Source organism: Notamacropus eugenii, chromosome 3, assembly GCF_028372415.1.
Source record: "Notamacropus eugenii isolate mMacEug1 chromosome 3, mMacEug1.pri_v2, whole genome shotgun sequence".
NCBI classification, from domain to species: domain Eukaryota; kingdom Metazoa; phylum Chordata; class Mammalia; order Diprotodontia; family Macropodidae; genus Notamacropus; species Notamacropus eugenii.
Genome location: NC_092874.1, coordinates 115,996,722 through 116,022,245, shown reverse-complemented (window position 1 = coordinate 116,022,245; position 25,524 = coordinate 115,996,722). Strand labels below are relative to the sequence as shown.

Genomic DNA, 25,524 nt, shown 5'->3' with positions numbered 1-25,524 from the left:
GTGGAATAGGATATTCCAGAAGTCAAAGGAACTAGGACTAAAACCAAGAATCACCTACCCAGCAAAACTGAGTATAATACTTCAGGGGAAAAATTGGTATTTCAATGAAATAGAGGACTTTCAAGCATTCTTGATGAAAAGACCAGAGCTGAAAAGAAAAATTTGACTTTCAAACAGAAGAATGAAGAGAAGCATGAAAAGGTAAACAGCAAAGAGAAGTCATAAGGGACTTACTAAAGTTGAACTGTTTACATTCCTACATGGAAAGACAATATTTGTAACTCTTGAAACTTTTCAGTGTCTGGGTACTGGGTGGGCTTACACACACACACACACACACACACACACACACACACACACACACACATAGAGACAGAGTGCACAGAGTGAATTGAAGAGGATGGGATCATATCTTAAAAAAATGAAATCAAGCAATGAGGGAGAAATATATTGGGAGGAGAAAGGGAGAAATGGAATGGGGCAAATTATCTCTCATAAAAGAGGCAAGCAAAAGACTTATTAGTGGAGGGATAAAGAGGGGAGGGGAGACAAAAACATGAAGTTTACTCTCTTCACATTCCACTAAAGAAAGGAATAAAATGCACACTCATTTTGGTATGAAAACCTGTTTTACAATACAGGAAAGTGGGGGATAAGGGGATAAGCAGGGTGGGGGGGATGATGGAAGGGAGGGCATGGGGAGGAGGGAGCAATTTGAGGTCGACACTCATGGGGAGGGACAGGATCAAAAGAGAGAATAGAAGTAATGGGGGGCAGGATAGGATTCAAATTTATAAAAGTAAGAGTCATTCTCCAGTTGATAAATGGTCAAAGAATGTGAATAGGTAGTTCTCAGAAGAAATCAAAGCTATTCATCAATAGTCACATGAAAAACTGTTGTGACTCACTGCTGACTAGAAAAATATAGAAAAACAGCTCTGAGATGCTATTTCACATCTGTCAGATTGCCTAACATGGCAGAAAAGGAATATGTCAAATGCTAGAGAGAATGTGGAAAAATTCAGACTCTTAACACACCGTTGGTTGAGTTGTGAACTAGTCCAATCGTTCTGAAGAACGATGGCACTATGCCCAGAAGCTGTAAAACTGCACACCCTTTGATTCAGCAACAGCATTACTGTCTGTGTCACAAATAGATCAGAGAAGAGGCCAAAGGACCTGTTTGTACAAAAATGTTTATAACAACTCTTTGTGGTGACTAAGAATTGGAAATCAAAGGGATGCCCATCAGTTGTGTATATGACTGTGATAAGACAGGATGAGCAGGATGCTTTCAGGAAAGCCTGGGTAAAGTGAGCAGAACCAAGAGAATGCTGAGCACAGGAACGTTAATGTTGTTAGGACAATTATCTGTGATCAAAACAGTGAGCTAAGACAGTGCCAGAGGCCCCTTGATGAAAAATGGTATCTACCTCCAGAGAGAGAATCAAATGAATTCTGAATGCAGATGAAAGCAAACCTTTTTTTAACTTTGTTTTTGGTTTATTATTTTGTCTGTGTTTTCTTTTGCAATGTGGCTACTGTAGAAATATATTTTGCATGACTTCCACATGTATAACTGATATCAAATTGCTTGCTTTGTCAAGGAGAGGGGAGTGGTACGAAGATGGGAAAGAATTTGGAACCCAAAATTTTAAAAAATTATTGTTAAAATTTTTTTGTATGTTATTGGGAAATATTTAAAGAAATAAAAATGTTTATAAAAAATTAACCACTTTGGTGCACTAGCACTTTTATAAAGCATTAGATTCTTTTATCTGAATCAAAGATGTGGTGAGACATTTGACAAATACTTGTACAGAGTTGAAAAATCCTCAGAAGCAGGGAACTAGATCATCTGTTTCATATTTACAGAATTAGCTCAATTTTTTTGTCTATATATTAAATTGTTTTGTTGATAATTACTAGACTGTTTTTATTTAGAGAACTATTTTGGTTTAGGTGTGTGTGTGTGTGTGTGTGTGTGTGTGTGTGTGTGTGTGTTTAGAAAATGACAACTCTTTATCCCTCAGGGAAATTAGAGAAAGTATACTAGTTATTTCTAAGTCCTATGATCAGGAAATCTATACATCAAAGAATATCTGAGGACTTCCAAGTTCTAAGATCCTCTGAACCTCGTAGTCAGAAATAACAAGTTGGAAAATCTCATTGGAGAATTTAAGAAAAGGCTGAATGACTTTGTCAGTGATGTTGAGTATTGAACTCTTTTTTCAAGTAAGAGTTGAACTGGATGGGCTCTCAGGGCCTTTCCACGTCTAATTCTGTAATCTGGCTAAATGAGATTTAAAAAGACTTTAAAAATATATATAGGTCAGTATTTCTTCTTACCTCTACTTCTTCCTCCAGTCTTATTAGGAAATACCAACAGATGCCATTCCACTTATATTCCTAGAAGGCATTGTTTGCTTTCTCAGTAAGCAAGCATTGCCCCTGATCTGTGTCTTCTCTGCTCAGAGAAGGGCAGTTTTTCAGTTTAACAAAGTTTATCAGTGTTATTGACTGGGTAAAGAGGGAGCTGGTAAGGCTGCTTTTTGGTGAAGTTTTTTCTTTGGCTTTTTCTTTTTTTCTCTCTTTTTTCCTTTTTTATTCCTTTACACACTGTGGTCCCTCCTAGTTCTGAGAGCAGTTTTGGAAACTTATGTTAAATGGGTCTCCTCAAGTTAGAGATGACAACATCAGCCTGGATACATAATTTTATACTGATGAAGTCAACATAGCATAAGCTTCAGGGAATAGATGGTTTGTGTTTGAAAGAAACCACTCAGCTAGAGTTGACAGGAGGCACTCCATCAATGCTACTCAGAGAAGTTTTGTATTCTAGAGACACCAAAGGCAAGCAAGGAACTGGGAAGGAAAAAATGCATAGAAAATTATGAGCATCATATTTATCTGTTTAGGGGCATGGTGACCAGTAAAGGAAAAAAAATCTCTCTTATAAATGTTACAAGCTTTGGAAATGTCTGAAGCAGTTAATGTTCAAAAAGTATCTGTTCAAAAGACACTTTTTCCAACCATTCTTTTTAAAAGAGTAAATCAGTTAATTGTAATTCTGATATTTGATCCCCATAATCACATTTCCCTTTTTGAAAAAGAAACTTTGGTAGAGTCCATTGTCATCATATTCATAAAGGTAATTTGCTTTCAAAAGTGAGGCAGAGTAGAACAGGGATTTTACCACAGGAAGGCAAAGACTAGAGAGGTTAGGTGTGCTGGGAAATGGGCATTGAAAACTCCAAAGGAACAATAATCTCACCATTGCCCTCTAACCAGCTATGAGTAGCCAAGGGATACCTCAAAAGACTACTCTTCCTCTTAACTGTCCATCTTGCTTCTCCGTTTTCTTCCCAACTTGTTCAAGCTTCCCTTAAGTAGTTTTTGCTTTGGACTAGTCACCCTGACTGCTTACTTCTAGATCCTTGTTGGTATTAATCATATAAGTTACAAGGCCTTAAAAAGATTTCTCTTTGCTCATTCCCATTTTCTTGTCACAGGTCACTTCTGTTGTGACAGTCTTGGTTGTACTACCCCAGAAATTTGTAATTTGCTTTGTCTGGTCACCTTCAGAGTTTCTTAAATTAAAAATAAAAAGTCCAGTGATGGTGATGGTTATAATCAGTTCTCAGTCAACAAGCCTTTTTTAAGTGCTCAATATGTGTCACACATAATGCAGTGGAGATAGGAAGGCAAAAGAAATTGTCCCTGATCTCAAGGAGATCATGTTCTAATGGAAGAGACTACATGTGGGATAACAGTTCATACAAGATATATCTTATAGCCTTCTGTTCTTAAGAATTCCACCTACAAAACTGACATCTGGGTATTTCCCCCATGCGTACTATGCAAATGCCCTAAGTCTGGTGATACTTGAAAGAATTGTGATGCATTTTTTAATTTATTTATTCAATGAGTTAATTACATATGGTTTCTCTTCCTCTATTCTTCTAGGTTTATTCAAGAGATCGAGCATGCCCTGGGACTTGGCCCAGCCAAACAGTGTCCTCTTCGAGAGTTTCTCACCATGTATATCAAAAACATATTCCTCAACCAGGTCTTGACTGAAATCAACAAAGAAATTGAAGGAGTCACCAAAACATCTGACCCCTTAAAGATCCTGGCTAATGCGGACACCATGAAAGTATTGGGAGTGCAGCGGCCTCTCCTACAGGTAACTTAGTGTATTTTTGCTCTTATTTCAATGATTTTCAAACATAAATCACACAAAGGTTTTTTTTTTGTTTTTGTTTTTTTTTTTTCAATTTTGTCATAGGCATTTTATTTAACAGACCATTAGAAAAATAATCATGGCAGAGACCTTTAGTTCATTCTTCTAATAAGCCTGTTGATCTGGTCTTCCCTGTTACCAGCATCTCCACCTTCCACAAAGTGTGTAGTCTTTTTCTTCATTCCGCCTCTTGGAGAAGATAATTTGAAGGGCCACAGGAAGTTGTTGGCAGCTTTGAAGTGCTTGCCAACAGTGTAGATCTCATGGATCAAGTCCTCCATGCAGATAATTCCATATTTACCAAGAGATTTTGCAATAAGGGCATTATCTGTCAGGGCAATTCTCTGTTTCTTGATCTTGCCATAACCACGTTTATAAATCAAGTCATTCACAGACTTCAGGTTTGGGTAACCCCATGCAATGTATGGTTCCACAATTCTCAGCATGTTAATGGAAGCCTTGTTAAGCTTAACAAAAGTGCCATTGAAGATTTGGCGAAGACGAAGAAGCTGCAGTACTTTTCAGACCTTTGGACTAACACCATTGATCCCTCTGATTCTGATCACAAAAGCTAACTTGGGTTCAGCAGGTACATAGTAGTTGCCAGCTTTTCGTGCCATTCTAGCCAGTCGGATTTCACTTCTGTACATCTGTCTGTACTCCTTATGATAGGCTTTAGCTTTTTCATAGATAACTTTTCTTTGTATTTTACGGAGCTTTTTTATAGCCATCTTCTTCTTCAAGCGTTTTGCCTTCAGTATCGCAAAAGCCTTTCGCTTTTTCAGAAGGGATTCTGGAACGGATGGTAGCTTCTTTTCTTCTGCACCCGCCGTGATTCCGGCCGGAAAAAGAGGACACAAAGGTTTTGAACTGAGTCAAAAACCCTGGGTTTGAGTCCTAACCCTGCTACTTTTTTTGATTTTGAAAGTTCACTGAAATATTTCTATTAGCTGTTAAATGAAGAGTACATTTCCACTACACATTTCCATGTATGCCCTAGGTATCTCATAACAGGTAGTGTGTGTAGTGGACAGAAGGCTGCTCTTGGAGCCAAGAAAACCCAAGGTCAGGTTCTGTCTGTGTTGCATAATGACTGCATAATGCTGGGCAAATCACTTACTCAGTAAACATTTATCAAACTTCTGCTGTGTACTAAACACTGGGGATACAAAAAGAGGCAAAAAAGCTCCTCCCTTCAGGGAGTTTGTAAGGGTAGGCAGCGGGCAAAGGAGTATGTGCAAATGACCTAGATATAGGGTAAATAGTAAATTATTCAGAGAGGAACAATACCAGAATTAAGAAGGGTTAGGAAAAGCTTCCTGTAAAAGATGGAGTTTTATTTGGGATTTAAAGGAAGACAGAAAAGCCAGGAGGTAAATCATTCTAGGCATGGAGGAGGACATCCAAAGGAAAGGCCCAGAGTTAAAAGATGGAGTATCTGCTTCTTAGAACAACCAGGAGGCCAGTGTCACTGGATTAAGGGAATAAGATGCCAGAAGAATGGAAAGTTAGGAGGTTAGACTGCAAAGGTCTTTGAATGCCAAACATTGCATTTTGTATTTGATCTTGGAGGCCATAGGGAACACTGGAGTATAATGAATGGGGGCGAGAAATCACTTTGGTGGCTGGATGGAGAACGGATTGGAGTGGGGAGAGACTTGAAACATGCAGACCCGTCAGCTGGCTATTATAATAATCAAGGTATGAGGTGAGGAGGGCCTGCACTAGACTGGTGATGGTATCAGAGAGAGAAGGGGACATATTCATGAGATGTTGCAAAGGTGAAATCAAAAGGCCTTAGCAACAGCTTGGATATGGGGGGGAGGGGAGAGATAATGAGGAATGCGGGAAGACTCCTAGATTACAAGCCTGAGCAACTAGGAAAATGGCATTGCCCTCAAGAGTAATAGGAAAGATTTGGGGGGTGGGGAGAAGGGAGGCATAATGTGTTTATTTAGTTATTTATATAGCTTGGATACCAAACCCATATCAAAGAAGTTTGATAGAAAAAAAATTTTTCCCATTCAGCCACTTCCCTTGATGCACTAATTTTGTCTATGCAGAAGCTTCTAGTTTTCAAGTAATCAAAGTTATCTATTTCATTATCTCTTGCAATTGCATCTTTCTGTTGTATAGTTAAGAATATATCTCCTAGCTATAGTAGTGAGAGGTCTGTGATAATTTTTTAATAGTATAATCTTTAATACTAAGGGTACACATCTGTTTAGAATGTTTTTGTAGAACAGCATAAGGCATTGGTCTAATCCTAATTTCTGCTAGATTGCTTTCTAGTTTTCCTAACAGTTTTCATCATGAGGAATTTTTTTTCCTGGGTAATTTATGTTTTCTACTTTTTTCAACACCCAGTGATTATTGAGTTCTTTTGTTTCTGAATCTCCCTTGTCTAGTCTGTTCAATTGATTTAACTCTATTTCTTAATCAATACCAAATGGTTTTCATGACTGCTATTTTATTATGTAATTTAAAGTGTGGATATACTATTCTTTGGGCAAATTTTTTAACTCAACTGAACCTTAATTTCCTCATATGTAAAATGAAGACATAATTACCATTTCACCTCCCACTTCATAGAATTGTTGTTAGGAAAGAGTTTTGTAAACTTCAAAGTGCTATGCAAATAGTTTTTTTCTACTGCTTTAGTGAAATACCAGTAATTCATCTAGTTAAGCCCCTGCTCTCAAACAGAATTGAATCTAAACCAATTCAAGGCTATACTGGTAATCACTCAGTTGGCCCAGAATGAATCTGAACCCAGATGCAAACTGGATTATTTTTAATGAAATGAAATTGTTTTATTTAGAAAATGAGCTTGTTTGGAGATTGAAATTTCATTTTCTCTATTGCTATGTGACCTCATTAGTGTAGATCTAAGTAGGAATTCAAGTAAATGGGCTCAAGATATTTTCTATAGGCCTCTTGGCTTGGCAAAATTTACTTGAAAGTTCATTTCTCCTAAAATTTAAGAGACAAGGAGTGTATTAAAGTATGGTTATGAATTGAGTAGGATTACATACCATTATGGAATTTCATGTGCCTTCCTTTAAGAAATTGTTGGACACAACCCAGTTGTATTTAGTGTTGTACTATCAGGAGATAGAAGAATTTGAAGTGCTTTGATTGTTGTGGAATCCTCCAGTGTCAGAGCTAGAAGGGAATTCAGAAATCATCTATTCTAGTCTAGAACTTGTTTCACAAGTGAGGAAACAGGATTGGAGAGCTTCAATATTTTACTCAAGTTCCCTAGCTAATGAGCAGCGAAGCCATGACTAGAACCAGAGCCCCACAGCTCTTACTATAAGACATTTCTACTTCACTGCCTTCTGCCATTCTCTGGTTTCCTAGACAAGGGATTCTCAACCTTTTTTGAGTTGTGATACCATCCTCATCTTAATAATAACTGCTTCTTGAAGTGCTAGGTATGACATATGTGAATCTCAGGGTGGTTTTCTTTTATTCACTGACTTTTAAGCCTTAATTTGTTCTTATTATTGCCATACCTAAGAAAATTTGTTGCAGTGAGTCGTGTGGGCCACAAAATTGTTAGTTTTTCTGTTTCAAGAAAAATCATTCACCGTTTCTACATTATTGGAGAAATGAGTTTTACCTTGTCAGGTCCCCAGGGACTTTCAAAACTGTGTAAACTTGTATGGAGGGCCCACTCAGGCTGTCCAATGCCATGTTATTAACACCCACATTGGTTCTAATGGATTCATTTCTCCTAAAGATACACTCAATATGAGAGCAAAGGTGGCAAAGCTGTAGATCACAAGGATACGAAGTTAAGTGTATAGTAGTTGAGCTAATACATGACAAGGAAAAGTAATAATTTTTCAAGACTTGAGAGAAAGACAAGTTTAATAATACAAACAGTATCAGTTCATACTTTTCCCCTCATCATCAAAAAGCCTTTAAGGCTCTCTCCATGTGTAGCCCTCTTTGTGGATAGTGTATCAAGATAATTAACCAGACTGAGAAACACGCGGTTTAAAAGAAGAAAAGGAAAATCCTAGACTATGTGTAGAAATCTTCTGGAGTGTATTAACACAACTATGATCATCATTCTTTTAACATCTAAATGCTTCAAGACTTAAAGGATCTATCATTTCATCAGTGTGGGCACTCCTGTGTTAGGATATTCTTAGCAGGTGCTGTGCCCAACTTGGTAATGAGCTTCTCTGTCCTTCCATAGGTAGGTCCTCAGACAACAGACGTACAACTCATCATGAGGCCTAGACTCAGGGGCCTTTGCAGTTTAGGCACACTTGCTCAGGCCTGCCTTTGAGGTCTTTCAGGTCACCTCCACACCATGATGAAGCAGTGAAGTTATACTGGAATATTTTTTTAAACACTATGTTAAAAGTTGTCACAACCTGGAATATAACCTGAACATACAGGAGTCATAGGATTGATCAATAAACAAGCATTTACTAAGCACTTAACATGTACTTAAGCACTGTTCGGAGTACTGAGGGTACAAAGAAACAGAGCCAAAACAGTCATAACCCTCAAGGAGCTTGTATTCTAAAGGGGGAAACAATAAGTGTACATAAAAAGGCAAATACATGATAGATATCAAATAGATTTATTGCTGAAAAGGACCTTGGAGATCATTGAGGCCATCCTTTGCTCCACCCTCCATCTCATTTTATTGAAATTACCTTGGGGCTCACAGGTAACAGGCCTTGTCCATGGTTTGAAGTCAGTACAAGGCAGAGTCACTATGGCAGAACCCAGGGGCTGACAATCATTGCCTAGTAAAACCAGCACTGCTACTACCTTTCAAGACTGGCCAAGTGAAATAACATCCCTGAGCAGGTCTCGTGGGTGTGTATATCAAATCACCCATAGCATTGTTAGGGACCATTTCTAACCATCTTCTTCTTGTCCTTTAAATTAATTATTCCATCCTGAGAGTGCATGAGAGCTGTGAGTTGACCTCCCTGTTTGGGTGACCTTGTCAAGGTTAAATAATTATATTGCAATATGTGACTGTGTTAACCTTGAATCCAAGGCCATTCCAGTTATTAACCTCACAAATTTGTTTCTGGAAGCTAAAAACGCTGTTGTGTTATTTAGCTTTTAGCTGCCCTCTCTCCAAGTTCCTTTTTATGGGTGTGCAAATTGGATAAACCATATCAATAAATTTGTTTAATATTCTCTAAGGGTTGTGAGGCCAAAAAATCAAATTGGATGTTACTGAATTCTTTGGCTCATATTGAGAATTCTTGTTTAGTAATGAATGTAAATCATTTCCTGAAGCAATTATTCATGGTCAAGATTCTTTGTTTCTTAAATGTGTTTATATAACCCTTTGATATGATTATTCTTAGGTTTTTATAAGTGCCTAATCTAAAAGAAGAATAAATAATTGACATCATGTATTTTGCCTCAAGAGTCCAAGCAAAAAGTGGGTGTGGGGGGGGAAGGCCAATAACAGGGAGGGGAATATTAAGTATTTGAATATTGTGGGGTTTTTTTAACCCTAAAATTTATTTTTTCTATCAGATTGATCATATTTAGTCACAACAGTGACAACATATTTAGTCAGCAACAAAATAATGTAGCACCAGCTCCCCCCATGGCAACACCTTCTATCACGTAGCTTCAATTAAATTTGATTAAACAAATATTAAATACCAACTGGGTACAAAGCACCATGCTAAGCACTGGGAATCTCAAATAAGGGGGAAGAAAAAACTGTGTGGATTCAGCCATGTGGACACATGTTTAGGAGGTGAGGCTGCTTTCACTGAATGACATCCTAGAGTTGAAAAAAGGGCAACTAGGTGGCTCACTGGAGAGAGTGCTGAGCCTGGAATCAAGAAGACATTAGTTCAAATCTAGCTTCAGAAATTTACTAGCTGTGTGACCTTGGGCAAGTCACTTAACCTTGCTTGCCTCAGTTTCCTCATCAGTAAAATGAGCTGGAGAAGAAAATGGCAAACCTCTTCAGTATCTCTGCCAAGAAAACCCCAAATGGGGTCACAGAGAGTCAAACATGTTTGGAATGACTGAACAACAAAAGGAGCTGGGAAGGACCTCATAGGTCATCTCATGTAACATACTGGCGCACAGCAAGGGTGAGTCCACTGCCTCCTAATGCAGTTCTTATGGATGTTCCCAATTATTATGGAGTTTTTCCCTGTATTTCTCCTTATATTGTAATGGAATATGTCCATGTTCCTTATATGGATGTTCTCAATTATTGTGAAGTTTTTCCATGTATATATATGTTTCTTATATTTCCTTAATATATATTTCCTTATATTCCTAAAATATGCCTCTCTCCAATTTTCTTCCTATTGTTGCCAGTTCTGTCTTCTGGGGCCAAGCAAAGCAGATCTAATCCTTCTTTTAAATGATAGCCTTTCTGAAAATGAACATAATTATCACCTCAATCCGCACCCCCCCCCCCCAATCCTCCCCAGTTTTTCTTCTCCAGACCGAATGTTTCTAGTTCCTACAACCAATCCTCATGTAGCCTGATGGTCAGCCAGTCTTCTTCTTTTGCTTCACCCTCTTCTTACCTTGCTGTACTTTCCCTTTCCTAAATGTAGCACTCAAAACAGATGACAGCAATCCAGATCATCTGGCTAGGATAGAATTGAATACAGCAGGTACAACAGGAATAATCTCATTCTTTGTGAATGTATGAAATATTTTGCGGGGGGAGCATTTATTAAGTATCTTATTAGGTACTTAATTAGCTACTAGGAAGGCAAGCGTCAAAGTGTTGAAAGTTCCTAACCTCAGGAAACTCACATTTCAATAGCTGAAGACAGTATAGGCAAGTAGCAGCCAGGGAAGGGAGTCATAGGAAAGGTGAGTGGAGCCACAGGACTATCCATTTGCATACCTTTTCCAGTGATGCCGTCAGATGCAGTGGGTTTACCTGAGTTTGTATTCATTCACCCCTCAGTATAACTCAGCCCACTCCAGCATGGATTTACCAAAGTGGGTGGTAGGACTCCCCTCAGGGTCTCTGAAGATGGAGGACACTATTCCTTCTTTAAGCTAGAATGATTCAGTTTTTTGGCTGAGAGATCATACTGTTGAATTGTTTTGAGTCCACTAAAACCCCTAGATGTCTTTTTATAAGGAGCTATTATCTAGTCATATCTCTCCTTTCTTGTATTTATCAGGCTGATTATTTGAACCCAAATGTTGGGCTTAAATTATAGTGCCTGCCATGGTGGTGCTTATTGAATTGAGTTTATAGCTATTAAATCTCATTAAATCCAACTCTTTATTCTAGTCTATTAATTGACTCTTTTAGGTTTGGCCCAATAGGAACCTGTTGAGATTTCTTTGGCTCCTCCCTCACATGTAATATGTTAGCTATCCTTCCCAGTATTATGTGATGCCTTCCAAGCCACTGCTTAAAACATTGAACAGAACTACCGTAGTCCTAGGGAGCTGTCATCCAGCCCCAGATCTGGTACCTCTGATGATAGGAAACTCCCCACCTTAAAGATTAGGCCATTCCATGTCTGCATAGTTTTAATTTTCAGAAAGTTCTCCTTATATGATGCTGTAACTTTTACCTTTCAACCCACAGGTTCTTTGGAACTTATCTCAGGACTGCTTCTCTTTAGCCCTTGTGAATTCTGTCCACTGCAGGGTAGGGATATATAAGAGTGCTTTGATAGATGCTTGTTCATTGTTTAGGGCTATATGGGACATTTACTGCTTCACTTTCCTCCTTGGAAGACCTCTCCTTCATCTGCAGGTATATTTCTGTTCCATGGTCATATCATTGTTTAGGGAACATCTCCACGTCTGTATGTCACAGATATATACAATGTATAATATACAGTACTGAAATTCTGTGAACCACCATTGAATAGACTCTACATGATACCAGCTGTGATGGCAACTCTTAAAATTGAGGCCTCAGTCTATTTTATAATCATCATCCATCTTCTAAGGAGGAATTCTCAATAACTCAGGGTCAGATACGCATGTGTGGTCTGGAGAGAAAAGTGTCATTTCTAGTGACCAAGCTCTTAAATCATTCGTCTCTCCCCACCAACACAAATGATTGCACCAAAGGGTAGGAGGAAAACTTTTGATTTTAACATAAATTTTTGAGCATCTTCCTGACCTTTCTTCAGAAGTGTAAAGCAGTTTTTATCCTGCTGTGATCTTGGTTCAAGAATGACAACAAGAACTTAAGAAATTATAAAGTAAGCTTAAAAATTGGTGGGTTTCTGACTTCTACTAGTATGAAAAGTGAAAGATATTAACATTAACACCTCTTTCCCTTTGTTTTATATAGTGCCATGGCTCTGTTCAGTGGTTTACACCAGCTCGAAGGCTGAAACATAATGATTTGAAATGAGGAGAAACCTTCGAAGTCCCTTCTTTTGTCTTAGGCAGAAATGTTTATCATCTTTTACATTTTTAAACTATAGACCTAGAGTTGAAAATGGACCAATATGGATATCCCTTCATGTCCTGCTGATGAATAGTTAGTTCATGGTCTACTGGAGGGTATCAAAGGTTTAAGGTCTCTTCATCACCATTTTGCTGGTTTATTATTGATCTGGAAGATATAATTTAACTTCTTGGGTCTTCATTTTCTCTGTTTAAATATGAGAATAATGTCAGGTAGTGCTTATCAAGCATCTGGTGAGAGAGAGAGACAGAGAGACAGAGAGAGAGACAGAGAGAGAGAGAATATGAGACAGTCTTTGTGAGACTAGGGAGATAGGAGAATCGTAGTATGAATGATTTCTGCTTTCCCTTGGAACACTAAGTATTTTATTACACTGTTCAACCCCCAATTTCCAGTTCAGTTGTTCAGCATCCTTCATTGACTTCCCCTTGCCTACAGGATTCTACACAAACTCATCAGCCTGACATTCCAGACCCTCCATCTGGACCCTGACTTATCACTCCAAGCATATCATTCACACACACACACACACACACACACACACACACACACACACATACACACACGTTTCCTTTGTGTGTCCTTTGTTCCAGCTGAGGAAGAAAATTTTTTTGTTCTCTAGCCATATTCAGTGTTTTCCTAGCACCATGCCTTGGCTTATGCTGTTTTCTCTGCTTGGAATGATCTCCCCTCTGTCCTTACCATTCCAAATTCTACCTATCCCTGAAAGTTAAATATTGCTAGCTCCAGGAGTTCTGTTCAAGCTTCCTTCAATTTGATGTGATCTCTGTCTCATCTAACCCTGCCCCATTTCTCACAGCTCAAAACGATTTCCTTCATCTTATTACAGTTACTTGTTTTAAGATTCTTATCATCTCATCATCTCTCTCCCACTCCCATTTAAAGCTCCTTGAAGTCAGGACTTACACCTTCCACAGTAGTTGATATAGCACCTTATGTAAAGTAAAGTTTCAGTTACTGTGCATGAATTTGAATTTCTTGAGTGAGGACCTAAAGATGAGAGGTAACAATGACCTAATGGTGATACAAAACCCCTAAGATTGATGTTTGTATTTGGATTTCCACTGCTAAAAAATTCCTTGAAAGTGGTGGTATTATTACATTGTACCCCAATCCTACCCTGCTTCTGCAGACTTCCAAGGCTTACCCAGTGAGCTCTAACAGAGCTTTGGAGCAATTGCTGATGCTCTAAAACAAAGTTAAAGCCTTAGGAAGAAGTCAGCCTACATAGCTCCTGGCACTGAAGTTACTCTCTGGCAATAAGTATGAGGTTTTCCAGACTGATTATCTCACACCGCAAACTAAGAAACTGCCAGGGACCACTTGCAACTTTCCCAAGGAAATATGGCCAGCAAAAACAGCATATTGTTTCCATCCAATCAAATGATGTTCATAAGAAAGAATAACTGAAATAAGTGCCATTTGATTGGTGACCAGTTGTTATTGTTCCTCTGTCTGGTACTAAGTAGATCCAACTTTTATTAACTTTGACACATTGGTCCCATTTAAGGTCTGTTGGAGTCTTAAAGAAAATCATTAAGTTGAGATGAGGCCTAATCATTTGGATTTTTTAAAAATTATTTTTCTCTGAAAACTGAGACACTCAAAGTATGTGGTTATAATAGGACAGTAATGAAACCCATAACCAGGAAGTCCCTAGACTCCTATTTTATTCTTACAAAGTTAATCACCACAATGGAAAACCTAAGCACAAATTCACCATGATTCTAATTTTCCTTCTGTTTAAAAATTTTACAGTAATTAGTATTTTTATATTATCCATCATCAGATTGGCTCTCTCCATGATAATTTAGGATTCTTTTGTAGCCAACAAGAGAGGGGTCTTATGTTCTTTAGTTCCTGGTAATATTCCTGGTCTAGGGGCAGAGGGTGAATGGGTGAAATTAGAATGAGACTCACAGTGGCACCATATTCGTGTTGGCTTTTCTTATTTAAATATTCTTGGTTTCTGGGGTTTAGTTTGGTTAGTTTGTTTGGAATATCACTTAGCCACCTTCCGTGGAATGTGAGATTATGTCAGCTCCATCTAGCTGAGCTTCTTTATGTCCATGTCAGTGTCCAAGTACCTTTTGATCTTAAGTGTGCATGACCAGACATCCCCTTCCACTTGGAGTGTTATTTGTATTGCTTGGATTAGTTAACAGCTTACATTTTTGTAGTTCTTCGAGGATTGTGAAGCCTTTTCCAGCCCAGGGATTTCTTAAGTACTTTATTCCTCATAAAGTGTTGTCGTTTTATTCATAGTTCTCCTTACCAATATTGACTATGGACAAGTATTTCATGCTCTAAGCTTGTATGTTTACCTTCCAGTATCTGTCCTTTTCCCATTTCATAGCATCATAAAGCTATTCCTATAGAAATATTCCTTTAGCATTAGAAGAAATTGCCTGAAGGAATTAAGAAGTTATAGAAATGTTCTACAGGGTATAACCATCTTTTCCATAAAATGCATACCTTCTACTGGACACTAATCTGATATCCCCCATTTTGGTTCACAGAGATAATCAATCTCAGAATATTGTAATTATTTATTGTTCTTCAACTCTTCCACCGTGGAATCCTTGGTAATGTTCTAAGTTCTTTCTTTTATTAGGTTAAGAAAATCTGACATTTAAAAACCTGAATTTTCAAATAAGCAATATAAGGAGTTGTCTTATAAGAGAATTTTTCAATTTATAAAAAGTCATAATAGGTTTATTTTTGTTGTTACATCATCTTTATTCTAGTAAATGTCTTATTTCATTTGTTTAGTTGATTCAGTAAATTCATTAAGCACATACTATATGTTAGGCGCTGGCTAAGCACTAGTTTAAACTTTTTTTAATCATGGCGGCCTCCCAATGGACACTCTCCTCTTGCAGAATGCTTCAACAAAAAATATTAGTTGAACAAAATAAACCAATGTATCAACAATGCCAGAAAACATAAACCTCATTCAAACTTTGTAGTCCACTCTTTTTCTGCCAGAAGGAGGAAGGTATGTTTCCCTGTCAGTCCTCTGAAATCAAAATTGTTCTTATTATTTTCTTTACATTATTGTGGTTATTGTATAAATTCAATAAATCGACACCTATTTATTAAGCACCTATTATATTTCAGACACTATTCTAGGCACAATTAAATAAATGCAATTAAAATGAAACAACGAAATGAAACAAAATGAAAATTCCATACTTTTAGGAAGCTTATATGCCAGCGATAGAGAAAAGTACATATATAAATTTATACTATTTAAACATAAAGTAAAAAATACAAATATATACAAAATAGTTAAATACTGGGTAGTTTGGTGGGAAAAGAAGGCACTAGTAGTCATGGGGATCAGGAAGGAGTTTATATAGAAGATAGTTCTTGCACTGTATCTTCAAGGAAGAGACAAACTCTGTTAGACCAAGATGAGGAAGGAGTATATTTTGTGAAACAGCAAATGTAGAGGCATAAAAGCAGGAGATGGAGTGTTATGTGTAAGGAACAGAGAGAAGGTCAGTTTGACTGGATTCCAAAGTGTAGGAGGGGGAGGAAGGTCCAGTAAGGCTAGAAAGGTAGATTGAGGCCAAGTGGTATAAAATTGCAAAAGCTACATAATAGAGTTTATATTTCATCATGGAGTCAATAGGAAGCCACTGGATTTGATTGGGTAGGTGAGTTACATGATCATAAGGTGCTTAAGAAAAAAATTTTGGCAGCCATGTGCAGGGTAGACTAGTGTAGGGAAAGATTTGAAGCATAGTTTTAAATAAGTCCAAAAGGCAATTTATGATGCAGTACTGAAGTTCAGGGGAGATATTAGAGCTGTATTCCTACATACATACATAAAACATACATACATATGTGTTCTATGTATGTTTTTAATATATGATTTATTTTCAGTTCTTAACATTCACTTCCACAAGAATTTGAATTCCAAATTTCCTCCATCTCTCCCCACCCCCCAACACAGTACAGCATGCACCCCCTCCACCCCTTCCTGCAGTCTGTCCTCCCTTCTGTTACCCCCTTCTTCCATCCCCCTTCCCCTCTATTTTCCTGTAGGGCAAAATAGATTTCTATACTCCATTGTCTATATAGCTTAATTTCCAATTGCATGCTATAACAATTTTTAACATTCTTTCTTAAAGCTTTCTCTCCCTTCCTCCCCACTCACCCTCACTGAGAAAACAAGCAATTCAGTATAGGTCATACATGTGTAACAGTGCAAAGCACTTCTGTAATAGTTATATTGAAACAGACTAACCACATTTTCCTCTGTCCTATCCTGCCATTCATTTATTCCATTCTTTCCCTTGATCCGTCCTCCCACAATAGTGTTTGATTCCGATTATCCCTTTCCCCAATTTGCTATTCCTTCTATTATCTTCCCTCTCCTGTCCCCTTCCCCTTTGGCTTCCTGCAGGGTAAAATAGATTTCCATATCCAATTGAGTGTGTGTTATTCCCTCCTTAAGCCAAATCCTATGAGAGTGAGGCTCACTTATCTCCTTTCATCTCCCTCTCTTCCCCTCCATTGTAAAAGCTCTTTCTTCCCTCTTGTATGTGAGATGATTTGCTACATTCTACTTCTTCCTTTCTGTTACTCCTAGTACATTCCATTCAACAGTAAATTTTATTTTTTTAGGTATTCTCACTTCATATTCAGCTTAACCTGTGTCCTCTATATATATACGTAAAAATGCATATATACATACGGAAACACATACATCCATGTATATATACATACCTACACATATATAATATAAACATACATACATACCCATACACACCTACATATATATGTATGTATATATGTATATATATTGTGTATATATATTCCCTCTCTATATAGTATATATATGTATATATATGTATATATATTCCCTCTAACTACCCTAATCAGGTCTTATGAGTTTCAAATAACATCTTTCCATATAGGAATGTAAACAGTTCAACTTTAATGAGTTCCTTAAGGCTTCTCTTTCCTGTTTACCTATTCATGTTTCTCTTGATTCTTGTATTTGAAAGTCAGATTTTCTATTCAGCTCTGGTCTTTTCAACAAGAGTACTTGGAAGTCCTCTATTTCATTGAAATTCTGGTTTTTTCCCTGAAGTTTTATACTCAGTTTTGCTGGGTAGGTGATTCTTGGTTTTAATCCTATCTCCTTTGACCTCCAGAATATCATATTCCAAGCCCTTTGATCCCTTAGTGTAGAAACTGCTAAATCCTGTGTTGCCCTAATTGTATTTCCATAATACTTGAATTGTTTGTTTCTGGATACTTGTAATATTTTCGCCTTGACCTGGAAACTCTGGAATTTGGCTACAGTATTCCTAGGAGTTTTTCTTTTGGCATCTTTTTCAGGAGGTGATTGGTGAATTCTTTCCATTTCTATTTTGCCCTCTGTTTCTAGAATATCAGGGCAGTTTTCCTTGATTATTTCTAGGAAGATAATATCTAGGCTCTTTTTTTTTTTAGTAGCTTTTCTGGTAGACCAATAATTTTTAAATTATCTCTCCTGGATCTATTTTCCAGATCAGTTGTTTTCCCAGTGAGATATTTCACATTGTCTTCTATTTTTTCATTCTTTTGGTTTTGTTTTATAATTTCTTAGTTTCTCATAAAGTCATTAGTTTCTATCTGCTCCATTCTAATTTTTAAAGAACCATTTTCTTCATTGAGCTTTTGGACCTCCTTTTCCATTTGGCCCATTCTGCTTTTTAAAGCATTCTGCTCCTCATTGGGTTTTTGGATCTCTTTTGCCATTTGGGTTAATCTATTTTTAAAGGTGCTATTTTCTTCAGCTTTTTTTGGATCTCCTTTAGCAAGCTGTTGTCTCACTTTTCATAATTTTCTTGCATTGCCCTCATTTCTCTTCCCAATTTTTCCTCCACATCTCTTACTTGATTTTCAAAATTCTTTTTGAGCTCTTCCATGACATGAACACTGCATATTTTGGGGGGGAGGTTTTGGATGTAGAAGCCTTGACTTTGATGTCTTCCTCTGACGATGTGCTTTGTTCTTCCTCATCTGAAAGGATGGAAGAAAATATCTTTTCACCAAGAAAGTACCCTTCTATAGTCTAATTTTTTTCCCTTTTGGGGGCATTTTCCCAACCAGTTATTTCACTTTTGAGTCCTTTGTCAAGTGGAGGGTATACTTTAGGGACCTGTATGTTCTCAGTTCCTCCAAGGTGGTACAATCAAAGGAGAGGTCTTGCCCAGTACTCTTGTCTATGAGCAACCACAAGCACTCTGTTCTGCCCAGGATAGGGTTCCCTCTCCACCTTCACCACCAGCTCTACCACCCCAGCACTCTTCCTCACCCTACAGCCACCTCTTATGGCTGAGCTCCAAATTAGACGCTTGATTGCCCTAGGGTCTTTAGATGGAGGGCTCCAAAAAGGGACCCTGCTGCAGTGACTTCTGCCGTCCTGAGTCCAAGGCTTAGGCCAGACCATACTCCCCTCTCACCCAGGTGAAAAAGCTTTCTTACTGACCTTTGAAGCTGTCTTTGGAATTCATGGGTTGAGAAATCTGGGAACCGTAACTGTTAGCCATGATTCTGTGCCCTGAAACCTGCTCCAGTCCTGTCTGTGCTGCAGAGCCAAAGCTTGGCTGCGCCCTGCTCTGAACCCATTGTGATAGACCTTTTTGTCAGCCTTGGCTATCTTGGGCTGGAAATCTCTTTCACACTGTCGTTTTGTGGCTTATGCTGTTCTAGAATTTGTTTAGAGTCATTTTTTACAGCTATTTTATGGGCTATAGGGGAAGAGCTAGAGTAGGTCTGTCCTTCTACTCCACCATCTTGACTGCACTCCTTTATGTATGTTTTATATGTGTATAAGAGTGGGAATATGGGTTTGGAGTTGGGGGTAAGCTATGTAGAAGTGATTCATAAACTAATGGGAGCTGAAGAGGTTACAAAAAAAGCATGTAGAAGTAAATTGCTCTGGTATTGCAGTCTATTAAGACTTCCTTCCCCTAGATCTTTTTCAAAATCATTGCTGTTCAACCATACTTCCCCTTCCTTGTCCCTGTGAAGCTGGGGGTGTTGCACCCAACTTCACATTTATCCCTATTGAACTTTCTCTTATTGGATTCACCCCAAGGTTCTAGCCTACAGGGATCTTTTTGGATCCTGACTCCACCTCCTAGCGAATTAGCTATGACTTCCAGCCTTGTGTCACCTGCAAATTTGAAAAGTGTGCCATCTATACGTTTATCCAAGTCATTGATTAAAATATTGAACACAACAGAGTCAAATACAAATTATCCCCAGGACACTCCACTAGAGATCTCTGCCCACATTACCCAGGAACCCTGAGGGTCTCCTCTTCCAGTATGATTTTTTGGTTATTTTTCTTTTTTTAAAAGGGGACATCCCTTGGGTAACTACTTAAAGAGGCCTATTCATCGAATGGGTGACTCAAAATGAAAATCTGATAAGTCCTTGGCCAGGTCTAAAATGGCCAGGGTCTCACTTCTCACCCTGGGCAATCCCCAGTCCTCCTGATGAATATCTGACCACTGGACCCAGATGGCTCTGGAGGAGAAAGTGAGACTGGTGACCTTGCACAGCCTTCCCTCACTCAAATCAATATCAGTGCAAGTCATATCATCATCTTGATGTCATGGTTCTCTTCAAGAACAAAGGACAAACACAACAACAACCTTCCACATTGATAATAAACAGTTAAGAACTACTCTTTGAGTCCAGCCATTCAGCCAGTCCTAAATCCGTCTACTTGCATCATTTGCTAGTAAATTACTTTAGCATTTTCTTCATGAGAATAGTATGAGGTACTTTGTGAAAGGGTTTGCTGTCAATATAAGTGTTTAGTAAATGAGAGAGTAACTGTAGTAGGTGAAACTTGCAACTCAGATCTCCTTTGTGTTGTGAAACATTTGTTTGCTGGGATGAATTTCAGAATGTCATCAGTATGAGGACTTAGGCTTAAAAACCAAATATTGGAATTTCTTTTCCATTGCAAGTCAGTATTGGAATTGTCTTAAAATTGACAGCATACTGGACTAGTCATCAAAAGAACTAGCTTCTAGTCATGGTTCTACTACGACATTATTGCATTGCCTCTAGACAAGTCAGTTAAACACTGTGGGCCTCCTTTTCCTCATCTGTAAAATGAGAATGTTGGAGTTCATTAAGTATAAGCTCCCAGTTGTCCAGGGCTGTGATTCTTTAAGTATATCTGTACTGATGGCGTTCTTGGTTATCACTTAGAGCATTCTGTAGGAATTGAGTCCATTTGGGAATTTCCAGGAAGTGGTTTACCTCAGGATGTTGATTGGCTGCTTGTCTATTTTGATCCTACTATAGTGGATTTCTTGGTGGTTAAGTAAGAGAGATGGGTAATGACTTATGACAGATCTGCTGACAAGGACTGAACTACATTAGCACTCTGTCAGTCAGATCTGTGAAGAGGTGCTTTTGCTTAAAGTGTATATGACTTTCCTTGTTAACAAAGGCATCTGCAAATCCAATCCCCGTTCCCCACAGTGTATTAGAGAAGCAGGAGCCAATCAAGAGATACCATGAGTAGTGAGAGCTGAAGCCAGAACCCAAGCAAATGATTGCTATCATGCCACTCAGGAGGAGCTACGTGCTGATCCACTAAGATTTAGTGTGAGGAGTCAGCTGAGTGTGTCCACAGAACCTCAGCTGTTTGGACATTTTTGAGCTTAGTCTCATCCTAAGTAATTTGTGCCCTGACAAATATTGTAACCCAGGTGAAAAGCAGCTTTGGTGAGAAAAAGAGAAGAGGGAAAAATACATTTGAGACACGTAGACTTAATTGTTAATATTAGCTATGCAAAGACACTAGCTTCCATTCTGACCTACTCAGGAAAATCAGGGACATTTATGCCTTTGCACCAGCAAGGTGGAACCTTTAAGAAAGACTGGCTCAAGTCCTACTGTAACAACAGAGACAGCTATTACACTATGCATTTGCTGTAGTTATCCCATTGTTTCAGTTGTGTTCAACTCTGCATGACCCCATTTGGAATTTTCAGGAAGATGAGTCTTGCTAATTCCAGGCCCAGCACTTTATCCACAGAACCACCTGCCTGCCTCAGACCATATATTTAGTCATTCAGTTTAGTAAGGGAGGGGTAGCTAGGTGGTGCTGTGGATAGAGCACCAGTGCAGGAGTCAGGAGGACCTGAGTTCCAATCTCACCTCAGACACTTGGCACTCACTAGCTGTGTGACCTTGGGCAAGTCACTTAACCCCAATTGCCTTATCCTGGGTCATCTCCAGTCATCCTGATGAATATCTGGTTACTGGATTCAGATGGCTCTGAAGGAGAAGTGAGGCTGGTGACCTGCACAGCCCTCCCTCACTCAAAACAAAGTCAAGTGCAAATTATGTCATTATTTCTCTGATGGCATGGTCTTCTTCAGCAACGAAAGACAAACACACAGTTTAGTAAGAGGCAGCTAGGTGGCACAATGGATAGAGCACCAGGCCTGGAGTCAGGAGAACCCAAGTTCAAATCCAGCCTCAGACACTTACTAGCTATGTGTCTCTGGGCAAGTCACTTGCCTCAGTTCCTCATCTCTAAAATGAGCTGGAGAAGGAAATGGCAGGTCATTCCACTGTCTTTGCCAAGAAAACCCCAAATGAGGTCTTAAAGAGTTAGACATAAGTGAAAAAATGACTAAAAAACAACAAAAAAAGATAGGTAAAGTCTCAGGCAGCATGTATTAAGTACCTCCTAAGTGCCAACCCTAGATGGCCTAGGGATACAGAAACATAGTCCCTGTCCTTATGGAGCTCATAGTCTAGTTGGGGAAACAAGATGAACACAAATTATAAAATATTACAGAGTATAGATCCAGCGCTAAAAGCCCAAGTAATACGTCTTTAACATTTTTATATTCTCAGAATGTAGCACATAATTACTCAACAAACATTTATTAAATAAATGAATAGCATAAACCAAAAGGGCTCTAATAGAGTCAGATAAATGAGGATTGGAAGAGTCATGAAAGTTTTAATTGAGGTTGTGGGTCTTCATCTTGAAGGACTGGTAAGTTTTGGATAAATAGAGATGAGAGAAGGGGTAAGAGACAAGATGGGTGAAAACATACTGTGAGGGATGAAGGGATCTGCTCACATGACCGTGAGGAGACCCCCCCCCTTCCCCCCGACTGAGGTGACTGGCTGTCTAGGGGTGAATAGAAGAGAAGCTTGCCTAGGTTGCATGGGCCCAGATTGCAGGGGACTAGAAAGTCAAACAGTCATATGCAGAATGGATTGCAATTTGAAGGAGGGGCTGGATCTGGGTGTTAGGAAGGACAGTGAGAAGTATGTTACAGTAATTGAGGTGCGAGGTGAAGACAAGAAGGTTCTAGTCGATCTTTTTTCTCCACAGCTGGAAGCTTTGGCTGATGTCACGATAGCTGCCTGACATTTAGTGATTGCCAGCATTTTACCTGGTTCCACCTTGGAAACCAGTCTTGATTGATTATTTTAATTAGCCAAACAGCCCAAACAAGCTGCCTTCCTGGGGTAAATATTGCCTTCATAAATCTTCATTCAGCTTTCCTTGCTGAGCCCTCATAGCCCACGCCTGGATAGGGTTCTCCATCATCTCTGTGTCCACAGGAGTAGCCATTTGGCTGGTGCTTGTTCATATTTGTTTAAAGATTAAGCTGTATAGTTCTCATTTATTACCTTGTTAGGCACACAAGATCCCTACCCGTAAATGTCCTGATTTGGGGGGAGAGATGGCATGGCCAGCTCATTAACAGCTTATCTGTGTCATGCCTTCTTCTTTGGTAATTACATATTGGAAATTTAGTTTTTTGAAAAAAATCCATCTTTCCTTCTTAGTTTTCTCTTTTTCTTTTCTTTTTCACTTTTAATCTTCTTTTTTCCTCCTTTAGTTACTGCCTGTTCTATGATGGATGGTCATATCTGTAGGGTCCAGAACACTCTTAGCATTCACTTGCAAATAGCTACAAAGGCTAATTCAGATAAACTGCCATTAAAAGAGAGACCAGCCTTACCTCTCTTGATTGTCTGTATAGTACCTCTCTTTATGCAGTTTTTAGCAAGAGAGCTTAATTCCATCTTCCCTTTGAAGTGTTTCTGAATTTGTCATCCTCTTAGTCAGTCCAAGGTCAAGACTGCCTATTGTACCATTGCAGAAATCCTCCTGTGACCTCATTTTTCAGTGTTGCAGGGCTGGAAATGGGGGTAGTATTGGTAGTAGTAGGCCTCAGGCTATTTACTAGCCAAGATGGGCAGTTTGCTACAAAGCAGACTGAGTGCCTGACTGTGTCATTTAGCATTTTACCTCACAATGAGTGATGTCCTGTAATTTCATGATTATGTTTTAAAAGTGGAAGAAGTGAGCCTAGCAAACAAATTATATTCTGGTATAGACCCTGCCTAATTCTCTTGAGGGAGGGGGGTGAATTTGTTTCTTCACATTAGAGAGAAAAAGTTCCCTATGTGAGTCTGCTTCCAAACTCGCTCCTGTGGCTATTGTAAAGGTTATATGTAACTGGGGCTATTGCCAGGCTTCAGTTTATGGTATTGTGAGAGGAAAAGGAAGGATCCAGAAGAGCCTTTATATAGGCCTACTCCTGCCTAATATTATTAATTGGCTCTGGAAAGGTATTTTATTTGAGGAAATGCCGGCACATGGGTCACTTCCACAGGACCAGTATTATAAGTGGATGCTTATCGTGACAACAATGAGCTTTAGTTGGCTTTAGTTAAATTATTTAGTTATTATTAATTATTTAAATATTTTTTGCAAAATATCACTGTTCAGAGTACCATTGGACAGAACATGTTCTATGTAAAGCACCATTTTCTACTTTTGGAAAGCAGGTACTGACCCTGATGGTGAAAAGAAAAAAAAACAGCCTGTGGGCTCCATCCCCAGTGGGCTCCAGTCCAATGTTAAGCATCCGTTTTAAAGTCAAGTTAAACCTAGAAATCCTACCAAAAATGTCACTCAGCTAAAAAAAAAAAAGCCAACAATTATTCTAAATCCTTTATTGTGGTACAGGAGAAAGAACATCGTGTTTGGTATCAGAAGACTTCCATTAGAAGCCTGGCTCTTACAAACCTACTTATTACCTATGATATTTAGGCAAGTCCTTTAACCTCTCTAGAATTAGTTTCCTCATGTCCTAATTGGGAAAAGAAATCATGAGGAATACATATTGAGAATATCAAGAACATGCATCCCTGACTTTTGCTTTGGGTAGAGTGTAAATCTCCACTGAAGAGAAGGTGAGGGGACTGGAAGTCTCTAGGTCTCTAGTATGAGCAGGACCCAGTTGCAAGTATGTTTTTACCAGGTGATGACAGTTAAGAGCAAAACTAGCATCAGCTACAAGAGGTTAAATGGTTGGGTGCTGTGCTTGGACATTTGGATGCAAAAAATAAGTGAGATTTAACTGAAGGCTTCTCCTTAAGCTAAATCCAACAGGGATTATAACTAGATTCTCACCTAATGACTAATAAGATGTAGCTAGAGAAAAGAGTGCTGCATATAGTGTTAGAGGACCTCATTTCAAATCCTAATCCAGCCACTATCACCCTCGTGGCCTCAGAGAAGGTACTTCTGTTGTCTAGGCCCCTATTTCCTCATTTGTAAAATGAGGGAACAATTAGATGTCTGCATCCTAACATCTTTAGGACCCTGAATGTCAAAAAATTATGTGCTCATGGGCTAACTTTTTGAAACAATGTTTTACAAACCCATTTCTTCCCTTCTGTCTTTAAAGGCAAAGCATATTTCATTCCAAAAGCAAGATCCTTTCCTAACACACATTAACTTGTGGTTTTCAAAATCTTAAAAAATATT

General features: G+C 38.6%; 1 protein-coding gene and 1 pseudogene across 4 annotated transcripts in view; one reads left to right on the top strand and one right to left on the bottom strand.

The window, feature by feature from the left end:
- The window catches only part of EXOC4 (exocyst complex component 4), a 945,346-nt gene that overhangs the window by 683,055 nt on the left and 236,767 nt on the right, over window positions 1-25,524 (top strand). For all 4 annotated transcript variants that reach the window (XM_072650117.1, XM_072650119.1, XM_072650120.1 and 1 more), the window contains one exon: window positions 3,967-4,186. In XM_072650117.1, the coding sequence (XP_072506218.1) occupies window positions 3,967-4,186 (220 nt within the window). The remainder of the gene's footprint in view (window positions 1-3,966; window positions 4,187-25,524) is intronic.
- Window positions 4,278-5,091, bottom strand: LOC140530955 (large ribosomal subunit protein uL30-like; annotated as a pseudogene).